At 37.8% G+C, this 12,463-nt stretch overlaps 2 protein-coding genes across 2 annotated transcripts in view; one reads left to right on the plus strand and one right to left on the minus strand.

The window, feature by feature from the left end:
* LOC136816510 (glutamine-rich protein 2-like) overlaps nt 1–3,053 on the minus strand; it is a gene marked incomplete in the record, with an annotated part of 8,589 nt that extends 5,536 nt beyond the window's left edge. Inside the window, 2 exon segments of the mRNA XM_067072852.1 lie at nt 208–952; nt 2,874–3,053. Coding sequence (XP_066928953.1) covers nt 208–952; nt 2,874–3,000 — 872 coding nt within the window.
* A 442-nt stretch (nt 3,054–3,495) lies between these two features.
* LOC136816425 (protein-glucosylgalactosylhydroxylysine glucosidase-like) lies at nt 3,496–8,558 on the plus strand. The gene is made up of 3 exons (XM_067072748.1): nt 3,496–4,563; nt 4,920–5,090; nt 7,224–8,558. Exons 1-3 carry the CDS (start codon nt 3,561–3,563, stop codon nt 8,231–8,233), a joined length of 2,184 nt encoding a protein of 727 aa, XP_066928849.1. The 5' UTR covers nt 3,496–3,560; the 3' UTR covers nt 8,234–8,558.
* The last annotated feature ends 3,905 nt before the right edge of the window (nt 8,559–12,463 follow it).

Consider the following 12,463-nt stretch of genomic DNA (forward strand, 5'->3'; position numbering starts at 1 on the left):
ATCAATACTGGAACAGCGTAACAGCCTTTATATGTTATTGAGAATTTTAAAAATCAAAATTCCTTTTCAAGCTATCGGTTTAAAATTTTTGAATAGAAGTCTCCATTTTTACGATAAACTTCTTATTTCGATTGTCATTTTAAGAATGTTAAAGCATTGATAGCTTTCAAACAGACGCTTATTTAGTCATCGATTAATTATACCTACCCTCTTACGATAGTGTCATTGAAAGAAGGATTTCCCTTAAGCGATGACAACCGTGGGTTGATAAGTGAGCTGCGTCTAGAATTATGAAAAGATGTTTTTCGGCTGTGCGAACTGGGTGGAGCAGGAATGTGCTGTCTCGATCTTGAAGATTCGGCTGCTTCAGCTCGTGCGTCAGTCATAGACGGCTGTCTTTGTTGTTGGTTATTGGCATGACCACTCAAAGGACGTGGGTCCTCTAGAGGAGGGGTGACGCTACTGGTTGGTATCGGTCGGCCTTGTGCACTTAGAGGCTTAGGCTGGGCCTGACCTTGACCTTGACCTTGTGGCTGAGGTTGGGGTTGACCTTGCGATTGAGGCTGGTCGTAGCTTTGTGGTTGAGGGTTGGCTTGGCCATGTGGTTGAGACTGGGCTTGACCTTGAGGATTAGTTTGGCCATGGGGCTGACTTTGAGATGGACCATCAAAGTCGTTTTCGCTTGGCTTGTAGGGTGGTGGTGGTGATTGGGAGAGCATGGGTTGTCCGCCTGGAGCGATCGGTTGCTGAACCTGGTTAATGGGTTCGGCGTGATCGCCTTTCGATCCAATTGCATGGCCACTTAAAGTAGCGTTGTTAGGAGCGGTTTTGCGTGATGAAGGTGGTAGTTTCCGTTGGACGGGGCTTTGGGAACGATGTTCTTCAGCCACATCTTGCAGCGCAAGTCGAAAGTCAAGCTCTTGGGTAACTCGAGCCGATTTATTGGAAATTCCTGTAAAATAATAAAAAAATATGATTCAATAGTCCATCACTGCTATCACTTACACACTTTGGCTTAGTTGTCGTAATAACACCGTTAGGTCCCTCGGAAATTAGCATGTACACGAATTTCAAAATTCATTGCCGTAGAGAGTCTGTTGTCATTGTCTTTTCTGATTTGAGATTTTTCAAACCGGCCTCTCTGATGGAGTGCGGGTCAGCGAGGGGAGACGTCGTGAGAAGTTTTGCTATTTATAAATCAAACTTCATCGCAGTACGGGAATTTTTTATCAAGCAGACAATGCGAACAGAGTGTACTACGAAACGATAAACGTAAAAATACACTCTGGTACAGAATACTCGGAAATGCACTTACTTTCCACTTTCTTTGGTTTTTTACATTTCATTACTGATCAAAAGTGTCGATTTTAGACCAAGCCCAGCTGGCACACAACGTTGTTTCAACGTTCATCTAACGTTATATGGACGTTATGTTAGATGAACGTTGAAACAACGTTGTGTGCCAGCTGGGAGGCTACAAACAAACCTAGTATTCTTTCTTAAATTGAATTTTTTTCCGTTTTGAGCCACATTTTTCTAACTTATTTGTTCTGTTTAAGAAAATGTAACATATTAAGTAAGCTTAATCTGCAATGAGGTCATGTAGAGTTATAGGGAGGCCTGGCGCAATATTGTATAAAGGAACTTGCCGGCATGATTATAGATATATTGTTGTAAATACCGGGTGTCCCAAAAAAAACTTTACATGAGTTTATATGCTGATTTCTTAAGCTATCTCTTTCAAAGGACCTTGAAATTTCTCACATCTATCTAATTTACAACTTATCCAAAGAAATAGAATACCCGTCCTGTGAAATGAAATTTGGTCTCTTCTTCACTAGCAAGATTAATTCCACAGATTCGTAAAAGTGGATACGAAAATTATCAAAATGCATGTAGAACCAGGACGCTTATTGTAAACAAAAAGTTTTAAAGAGCATCAGCTTATTGGAAATGACATCAATATAGTAGTGTGCAGATACAAAAACTTGCAAGAATTGGAATTGATATATCAATGTTTTAAGCTATGTGACACATCAAAGGTCATGTCAATGTCTAATCATTGTGTTGCAAGCGAGTGGCTCGGGTTCGATTCCTGGAGGTATTATATGTCATGTAACCCTCAATACTGTATAAACTACTCGTGACAAGAGCCAACCCAGCCCTCTATCCAATTTTGGTTTGCAAAGGAGTAACACTAAGCACTTTTCAATCACTGGTCGGCGGCAACTAGGTTGCGTTATGTTGGCCTTACCACGAGTAAAGTAAGACTTTATGTGGGTATAGAGGCGCTGTGATATAGTGGTCTTTGACCTTGATTGCTGCACAGGCGACTGAAGTTCGATTCCCACTCGCAGAGGTCCACTTGGCAAGTGAATGAACCTTCGCCCGGATCAACCCATACCATGTGAGGTGAATTGGGTAGTCAGTCCAAGGTACTGTCAAGCGCTCATTGAAAGCGTCTATAGTTGCGAAAATAGGCCTCAAAGCCTCCTGCAACTCAACCAAATAAAAAAAAAGTCCTTCAATACTGTATATACAACTGGTCACAAGAGCCAACTCAGCTCTATAGTCAATTTCGGTTGGTAAATGAGTAACAAAACACTTGACGTGCTATAAGAATCTTACACCCGGGCCATAGGGTTAGTCACTAGCGGATTTAAGACAATAGAGCAACTAAGTCCGAAACATGCGAAGGAGTGCAACACTCGTTAAAAGACAATGAATTTACAGCTACAAATCTCTTTCTCTGATAAGTTCGACGTGGTCTAAAACCGCCCATGTTCGTCAATGTAGCTTCTCAGTTAGGGAAACGGCTAATTGATTGTTTGGTCGACAACAAAATATTAGAAAAATTGATAAAACATTCTTACCAAGATGTTTAAGAATCTCACTGATAACTTCATGAAGGAAATTGAAGTTGACGGCCCCAATTTCAGGGTTTCCAAGAGCCAAATCGAGGAGGTTTTCAAGGGTGAAATCCATATCTTCAGAAGCCATGATTGCTGTGTGTGTACTCCAACGAGATCAGGTAGCTTTTGTTAACATCGATTGATTTATTTTTTATTTGACGTCACAGTGTTTATTTTGTTTATTTGACGTCAATTCAAGATATCGAAAATGGTTTTGTTTTGGTAACCTTGGTTATCCGGTATTCATTTCTCCGAAACGGATTAATGTCTGTAGGTTTGGGTTATTTTCAACCGGATTTTCTTGAAGTATCATTATTTCCCCAGTATTTTTGTGCGATTTCCTAAGAAATTGAGTGATGTTTTAGCGTCTGTAAAGCGTTAAAATGTTCTTAAGGGTTTTACAAAATGATACGAATTTTAATTTTTGAATAGGCTCAGTAAAAATATTTATCCGTGCGGATCGTCCGAACACTGAGAAAATCAAAATACTAACAATGATAATAGCGAGTTGAAAGCTGATAGTTTTCTTTCAGTATCATATTACGTGCAAGTCAAGTGCACGAAAAACGTATGAACATATTGTGATGCAACTAAAATCATCTCATTTGAATGTCTGAGAGTAGCTTTTACATGCGTATTTAGGTAAACATGGCGCTTTTATCGATGTTTTACATTGTAATAGCTTTGGGTTTAGTACCTCTGACAGCTGGACAACATTGCTCTGAATCGTTTGAGTCTACTCCGACGTGTATTGTCACTGATTCGTTACCAAGGACGGAGAAAGGAGAGTTGAACTTCAGATCTATGCCATCTGTAGGTAATGGTTATCTTGGAACGGTTGTTATGTCCGATGAAGTTCATGTGTCTGGTGTTTTTAACGGACGGGCTAACGTTATTCCGGACACACCAAATGATCGGTTGAAAGGAACAAAGCGGCATAGAAGCAAACTTGATTCGGACTGGTATTATGATCATACGCACCGGGCTCGTGTTCCCTCAACAGTTGCAATAGAATATCGGCTGAAAGAGACTAACGAGCAGAATCAGTTGTACTTCTTAGATACTGAGCGAGGATATTTTGCTCAAACCATCGATACGCCTTCCTACACCCTACATCAGAAAACATACGCCCACCGCCTCCTTAAAAATATACTGATCACTGAAATCGAAACAAATGTCAAAACAACGGACACTTTGAATTTCACAGTGTTATCGAACATTGGGAACAAGTCACGTGATATTAACTTCCAATCAGTTTCTTCCAATGAAGAATGGACCTCGTGGTTTGGTTATATCAACCAAACAGAAACAGAGACATCCCAAAATGTTTCGGTAGCTGTTGTCTTTACAAACATACCAACTTTCAAACTCATGGATTACGGGCTAAGGAGAGATCTTTATATTACAGCAATAGCTACTAGCCTCGATTCACAAGACCCAATTAGGGCAGCTCTATCATACTACGAACAAGCGAAACAATTAGGCGATACAATGGAACTGTTCCCATCACATGTTGAAACTTGGTCTAAATTATGGGATGAAGGAAACATCACTATTGAGAATGATCTTTACCTCTCACAAACCGTTTTTACCAGTTTTTACAACATCCTTTCCTCAGTAAGGGAAGATTGGACACTTGGCCTAAGCCCAGGTTAGATTTTAACGTGGTAATCGTCAACTTTAAATGAAACTATTTCGGCATTGATTAGTTAGAATAAGCCTATAAATTATTTCATAATGCAAACTTTGAACAATTAGATCGTTTTACTTAAGTGCGAGCTGACTACTGCATTTCTGCTCTGTTGGAGATGGTTTTCATCATGCCAGAACTTCGAATACGGTCTAAGCTTTTTTTTTTAAGAGTCTCTACAGCGTTGACAAGTTTCTTGGCAAGTGATCTTTTGATTGACATTCTAGTTCAAAACTAAGGAAATGGTCAATGATTATCAAGGACACCTGAAACTTTAGGGAATTATTTAACTCGTTCATCCTTCTTTTTCACCACAGGGAGTCTTCCAATGGGATATGAATATCTTGGTCATTCATTTTGGGATCAAGATATCTGGATGTTTCCACCTGTAATGATTTTTCATCCAAAAATTGGACGTTCCTTGCTCGAATATCGTTATCAAAGGTTACCTGCAGCTATGGAGATCGCCAAGAAATATAAATTCAAAGGTAACAAGGTGTTATCATAATTTAACGAGTTCTTAATTTAACTCTCGGGTACCTAATAAGCGTCCCCGCCCGTGAATTAATTTTTCGTAAATTTTCCACCCAGAACATTCTTATTTCAATGGGAAAATGTTTTTGAATTTCCCTCTTTTGCCTTAATTCTGCTGTATAAGCTTCCTTTTTCTAAAATCTTTTACCCAGGACATTTTTATTCTACCCCCTCCCAGATTGATAAACATTCAAAAATGTTGGTGTGATATAGGCATCGCTAGCCCATTCCAGAGGTTACGACACACGATTCAAGTTTGATGATTTGACAAATTTTCGATTTCTTGTGCTATTTTTTTCAGATAAAAAATACCGGACCAAAATTCGATGGGGATTGATACTCTCATGTTTTCTATCGCTGAGAATTCAGTGGGATGGAAAAAACAACACGATAATTTCCAGTGGGGATTTGCTTGTCTGATTATTTTTTGTCTGTACACAAACCCAATATCTACGGCTAATTTCAAAATTCATTGCCGTAGAGGGTCTGTTGTCATTGTCTTTTCTGGTTTGAGATTTTTCAAACCAACCGCTATGATGGAGTGCTGTTGGAGTTTGGCGAGAAATCGGAGGCGATAAGACAAAATGGCCGTCAGAGTTGTCAGAAAGTATAGAAGTTTGTCGAAAAGAAGTGTTTTCATAACACTTGATAACAAAACTGACTTCTTTATTTTTAATAATTGGAATAAAAGAGAGCTCTAAATGAAGACATTCTATTGCAAAATAACTCTTTTTGCACAAATCGAATGTTTTTTGTTTACATTTTGGATCTTTGAGTTCACGAACCAGAAGCAGCCACCGACCTAAAATTTGCAAATATCTGTTCTGATTTGCCAGCTGGAAGGATTTCCACGAAATTAAGAACAGTTCCTCGTTTTCCAGGCGAGAAATTTTTACTTCAGAACAGTTATATTTTTCCAGCTAGGAGGTAAAAAAAAATTCAGAACAGATACGAAATTACCAGGCGATTGATTTTACGCGAGTTAACTGTTCTTATCTACCAGGGCTGACAAAATCTTATAAGAACAGATCGCTAAATTCCAGCTTGACATTGAAGGACTTTTAAGAACAGAAACTTAATTTCCAGCTAACAGTTCAACAGATCCACAATTTCCAGATGTTTTGTAGAACAGATGGAGAATTTTCAGCTGCCACTCCAGGCAACCACATTCAGGACTTTTTTTAAATTCCCTCAGAACAGATAGGAAATTCTTAGACACGTTATTTATAAATATAAGATATCAGGCTATTTTTTCATAAGAACAGATCATATTTTTCCAGCTGGTCCCAATCTTCAGTAGAACAGATCATATTTTTCCAGCTGGTCCCAATCTTCAGTAGAACAGACCACTTTTTTCCAGCAGACTTTTTTCTTTAGTTCGGTAAGAACAGACCGCCATATCCAGCTGGAACGTGCCTTCAGAACAGATATTTTGAAGTCCTCCTTCGGTGGATGCTTTCGACGAACATGAGAGAGAAGCTTTTTGATTGGAATGTTTTAACTTCAGTTCTTTGCAAAAGAATATTCTCAGAGTATCTCTGCATGTTTTTATGTTCAAATTCAGTATTACTTTTACAGCATTCGATCTATGTAGAGTGGCTATAGTTTGTTTTGTTGGCATAACTTTTGTAATTAAAATGTTTGAATTTTTCTTTGGTGGACTACATGGATAAATAGGGTAATTGGAAAAAACTTTCTGTTAGACAATTTTGAATATGTCTTCGTTACTTTTCAGCTTTTAGTTTTGCTCAAAAACATAAAAAAAAGCAGTCAAAACATGCTTAGAAAGTGACCCTCAATGGACCCCATCCCTTTGTTTACAATTGTCGTACTTTGGCGGCCATTTTATTTCAAAATCATACTTCATCGCAGAGGTCTCCGTACGGGAAAACTTTTATCAAACAGACAATGCGCACAGAGTGAACTACGCTACGATAATCGTGAGGTACACTCTGGTACAGAGTAGATTATTTTCAGCGGGGTTAAAAATTAGTTTTCCGCTGGGGACGATATTTTCACCATTTTTTTCAGTGAGAAGAGGGGTGTTCAAGTTAACATACTCATTATAAAACATTCTAAATTTTTAGGGGCAATGTTCCCTTGGGAAAGTGCTTTGAGTGGTTTTGAAGTATGTCCTCAAGAGGTGTATGGTCGTAATGAAATACACATCACAGGTGATATCGCATTTGCTATCAACCAATATTACTCGGTAACCGGTGATTTAGACTGGATTCGAAATTATGGATTTCCTATTATCTACCAATCAGCAGTCTTTTGGGAATCACGTGTCACGTTTGAAAAGGAGTCTGGGACATACTGGATTAATGACGTAATGCCTCCTGATGAATACCATTATCCAGTCAATAATTCAGTGTATACAAATGTCATTGCTCAAATCAACTTTCGTTTAGCAATCAAATTTGCAGACTTACTTGACATAAAAATTCCGAGTCATTGGGAAGACATCGCTGCTTCGATTTATATTCCTTTTGATGAAAAGTTACAATATCATCCGGAATATGATGGTTTTGATATTACAGACCCAAAATCTGTCGTCAAGCAAGCTGACACAATTTTGATAAATTTTCCTTTGATGTACCCAATGGACAAAGATACGCGTAAAAATGACCTATTTTTATACGGTAAAATTACAGACTCGAACGGACCAGCTATGACACATTCCATGTTTTCAATCGGTTGGAATGAGATTGGGGAAAAACAAAATGCAGACCAAGCCTTTCAGAAAAATTATGAAAACATACAACCACCATTCCACGTCTGGAGTGAAATTCGCAAGGGAGATGGCGCCGCTAATTTTATTACAGCGGCTGGCGGTTATTTACAGTCTATTATTTTCGGTTATGCAGGGTTACGTCTCCGTGATGACGGTCTGCATTTTGATATGCAACCGTTGCCCGGCAACAAACCATACTGTTTAAACGGCATTAAATATAGGAATGATTCTTTGCAGTTTTGTTGGTTGCGTATCGGACAGTGCAGTGTACGAAATTCGTCGATAAGTGATAATGAGTTTTTAACGAGGATCTTTTTAAAGAAGAATGACAGTAATTGCATTGGTAAGATAGTAAACCACTAATGATATCACTACGGACGATATCGATCAATCAAGATAAAATTTCGAGTTTTTGATAAAGCTGGGAATACATATTGCTTTTGAAGCGTATTAACACGAAAAATAGAACTGATTTTATTATACGTATTGTGACACATTCTGTGAATTATTTCATCCACACATCAGTCGCATGCTATGGTTTGTTGTAATCTTTCTTTGACTTAACATTTGATCAATAAAACGTTTTTTATCAGTATATCGTAAATCTAATAAATGAGAAATTATAAGAGGGTTTATGAATCAAAGAAAAATCATTTGACTTACATTGACATAAATCGTCAAATAAGAACTACCAAACTATTTTTCATCCTAAAAAGACTGCAAATGCCAATTCCCTTTTCTATCTTTGAGCTTTTAATAGCTCACTAACCAGTAAATTCTTATACAGCTTTTTTGTTGCACTTTGAGCCCCAAATTGTTTTATATCATGTTCCTGTTCTTACAGTAGATAGCCAGGCTCTTTAGGTTTTATATATTATTTTTCAAAAATTTAGCCCTTTTTATGTGCTTAAAATTCAGTAAGTTACGCTCCGCTTCTTTTTAAAAGATGTTCATATTTAAGGCGTTTTAGCCTAACATATATGCGACCCTTAAATATTTTTTTAGGTTTCTCAAAGTCCACTGTAAGGGTCGACAGGAGAAGAGACAGAGTGCTGTTTAACGACCATTTTTTCCAATAGTGATTTCTCATAAGATTGCTCTTTTTTAAAGTGTTGTGTGTTATTATGGCTCAGGTCTTGACATTTCTTGAATCTATCTTAACTACAAAGAAACAGCATTTTAACCTAAAAATTGAAGCTTTTAGGAAAATTTACAAGAAATGTTTTCTTTAAAATTTTGTAGGCCGAGCAAGAGAAGTTTCTACGGGAACGAAAAAATGTGAATTTTGCGTGATTATAATACAAATATTTTCTTTTTAACATATCTCAGGTAGCCATAAAATGTACTTCCCTTTCCCTGTTGAAGTAAAAGAATTCTTTTATCCGAGAATTTGAGTTTTTTTTAATTCAAAGGTCTTTTCTTGCATTGAATCTTTTGAAGTTGTAATTCGATTGATTTGACTGTTCGGTCTTCATCTAAAGATCCTGAATGATTGCCATAGTTACTTTTGTTCTCGTAAAATACGCACGCAACAGAATTAGGATATTCGTCGTCGCAGTTACGACTGTGTGAAACTCAAGCAAGTGAAGTTTCATCCAGTAGTTGGGTGACTCTAATTTTGTCTGTTTGTCTAATCGGCATTCTTGAAAAAAATAGTATCATCAAAATATTTTTACAATGTGTCCAGATTCTGGACATTTGTTTTATTAAGACTTTTTTTAAACAAAATGATAAACTCAGCAAAGTCTTACGTCATTCCTGCTATTTTCGCATACTTTAATGGGATAAATTTTCGCGGGGATTAAATTTCGCGGTTGAGCTCATCCGCGAAATTTTAAGATTTCGCGGGGATTAATTTTCGCGGATGAGGGATTTCCTGATTTTTCGCGGGGATTTAATTTCGCGGATTGGGGTACAAATTAAAATTTTTGAAAAGGGTCAAAACATTGAAATAAAATTTTTCCAAGAAAATTAAGAATTTTTTTTTCAAGTAATAAGAGGGTGTTTTGGAATAGGGCGAGGAGATATGTATTACAACTATCAAAAGTTGAATTTGAACTTCCATGGTGCGGAGCTAAATTTTCACAGCCTATTTGGGAAAAAAGCGGAAGAGAAATTCGGGATAAGAAAATTAAATTGAAAATAAATTCTTTTGTTTTCCGTTTTCCCTCCTTTTCTTACATATCCTTTTAAATGTTTCATTTCAAGCCAGTTGGATTACTCTCTTGCATTGAAAAGCTTTTAATAATAAGCGATCACTTTAGATAAAAAATTTTTCAATACCTCTTCCAAGTTTGTAAATTTGTGAAGAAAATTTTGAGGAAAACGATTATTTGCTAACAAGCATATCGAGGATTTGACCTTTTTCGAGGGTTGCGTGCCCTCATGTAGAAAAAAAAAATAAAAAACGATATAAATAGAAATTTCGCGGATTGCAAAAAAAATTCAAATTTTTCGCGGAAACTAATTTTCGCGGATGGGCCTTTATCAAATTTCCAATGGGACTTATTTTCGCGAATGACACCGAAATCCGCGAAATCCGCGAAAATTAATCCCCGCGAAAATTTATCCCATTAAAGTACTATAGTGATACAGAAGACTTTCACTTATTTGAGCTTTAAAAAAAATTTAGGTTATTCGAACTTCAGTTATTCGAATTTTCAATTATTCGAAGCGATTTATATTTCCCTTAAGCTGAGGCAAATCATAGGCTAAATCGCCCTCAGTTATTTGAATTTTTCTTATTGGGAGATCGTCGAGTAGGCTTCGAAAAATCAGGCTTCAGTTTCAATATGCAGGGCTTATTTTACGAGCCCCCCCCCCCAGCGGCACCCCTAATCACGCCATCACGCAAAAAAATTTTCTCCATCACGCATCACGAAAATCGCTAAAATTTGTCATCACGCAAAAAATAGCAAAAAATAGCCCAAATCACGCATCACGCCTCAAATTATTGCACTATCACGCATCACGCTAAAATCTTGATCACGCCATCACGCAAGAAAAAAGTCCCAATCACGCCATCATGTAAACCGCTGGGGGCCTCTTTTACACTCTTCAAGCAATTTCTTTGTGTTTATTACGCTCAACCGGAACCACAATGCCTCGATTACTTCAGAAAAGTTCATCCAATTATTAAGATTAAATTGAAAATCTAGCGGGAAAAAGAATTTCCAGTTATTTGAACTCGTTATTTGAAGCAAATTCTATTCTAATCCCCCTTGGACTGTTGGAGCTTCGAGTCTACTCTATTATCACAATTCTAAATCTTGTCTGCTAGTAAAAGGCCGTAAAAGTGCTCGGAACTTTCATGGTCTGTGAGAAGGGGTGTCTAAATAAATTTTCAAATGGTGTCTGTGGCGCCATGCAGGCGTTGCGTACCTTGGCGACAGGAATGTAACATTACGTAATTTTTAGTTATGGCGGTTAAGTAGCGAAGAGAGAACTGATGAGGTACCCAACTTTGGAATTTTCGAGGTTTCAAATTTTGATTCGTATCCAATTTTGGGCATTTTTGTTCAAAAAACTTGCTTGTCGTGCAAAAAACAAACTTGCTAAATCTAACAAAAGTTTTAGATAGGTAAGATCATTTGTGAGCATGGCAATTTATTTTGGGAGTGAAAGACAGAGAGAGGCAGCAGCATAAATAGACAGGCAGCTGACGACATCTAAAATCTGGACGACTTTGGGACAAACGTCAATTGATTTTTCTTGTTCCCATATATCTACTGATCCTAAAAATTTTACTCGGCGTCCGAAAATTTATTTAACGGACATGTTCGGTAGTAATTTGTCAAATGATGACGTCACCACCAACAGTGAAAATTTGATTTCAGCATATAATAATGATATCTATACCATTCGACGGGTATAGACAAAACGCTGAAAGGCAGAAACGACGGAATGCCGGAACCGGAATAGCTGTTCCGACCGGAATAGCTATTCCGCGGAATAATGATTTTTATTATACTTTGTATTCCGTGGAATATGATTATATATTTTTTTCCATCTGGGCCAAGTCAAGCTAACGAAGGTATGACATCGCTGAAAAATTTCAGTATAGCACGGCTAGAAGTTGGTCCAGTGGTTTGGTTTCACGCACTAGGAATCCCCGGATCGAAGCGGGTCAAAGTCACCTGTTGTTTCATGTTTTTTTGGGTGCAGATTCCGAAAAAATAGGTCTGAAGTCCTGAAAAGTTGACGGAAGGGCGCTATGAGACCGTAAAGGACCCGTACGGGACCGTGAATGACCCCCTCCCGTAGCGCCGGACTGGGTAGGTCTCACGACTTGAAAACTTTCTGGAGACGTCAAGCATATGGAAGGGGGGGGGAGCATGCCAAATTTCATCATTCCACTGTTACCGGTCGCAAGGTACGCTGCAGGACGTCCCCGTCAGCCTAGACTAATGTTAAATTTCGTTTCCGCGCAAATTCGTCACATTTTGTCTCGATAACCTCATAACTACGGAACTTATCCTTAGAGGCAATCGAGCAAGAACAATAGAAAAAATCTTTATTTGGCTCTGTAGAAAAATTGCAAAATAGAAACTCGCTTAAATTCACAATACTGATTCTTTACCCCAAAACGAAACT

The sequence above is a fragment of the Clytia hemisphaerica genome, unplaced genomic scaffold (genome assembly GCF_902728285.1).
Source record: "Clytia hemisphaerica strain Z4C2 unplaced genomic scaffold, Clytia hemisphaerica genome assembly, whole genome shotgun sequence".
NCBI classification, from domain to species: Eukaryota; Metazoa; Cnidaria; class Hydrozoa; order Leptothecata; family Clytiidae; genus Clytia; species Clytia hemisphaerica.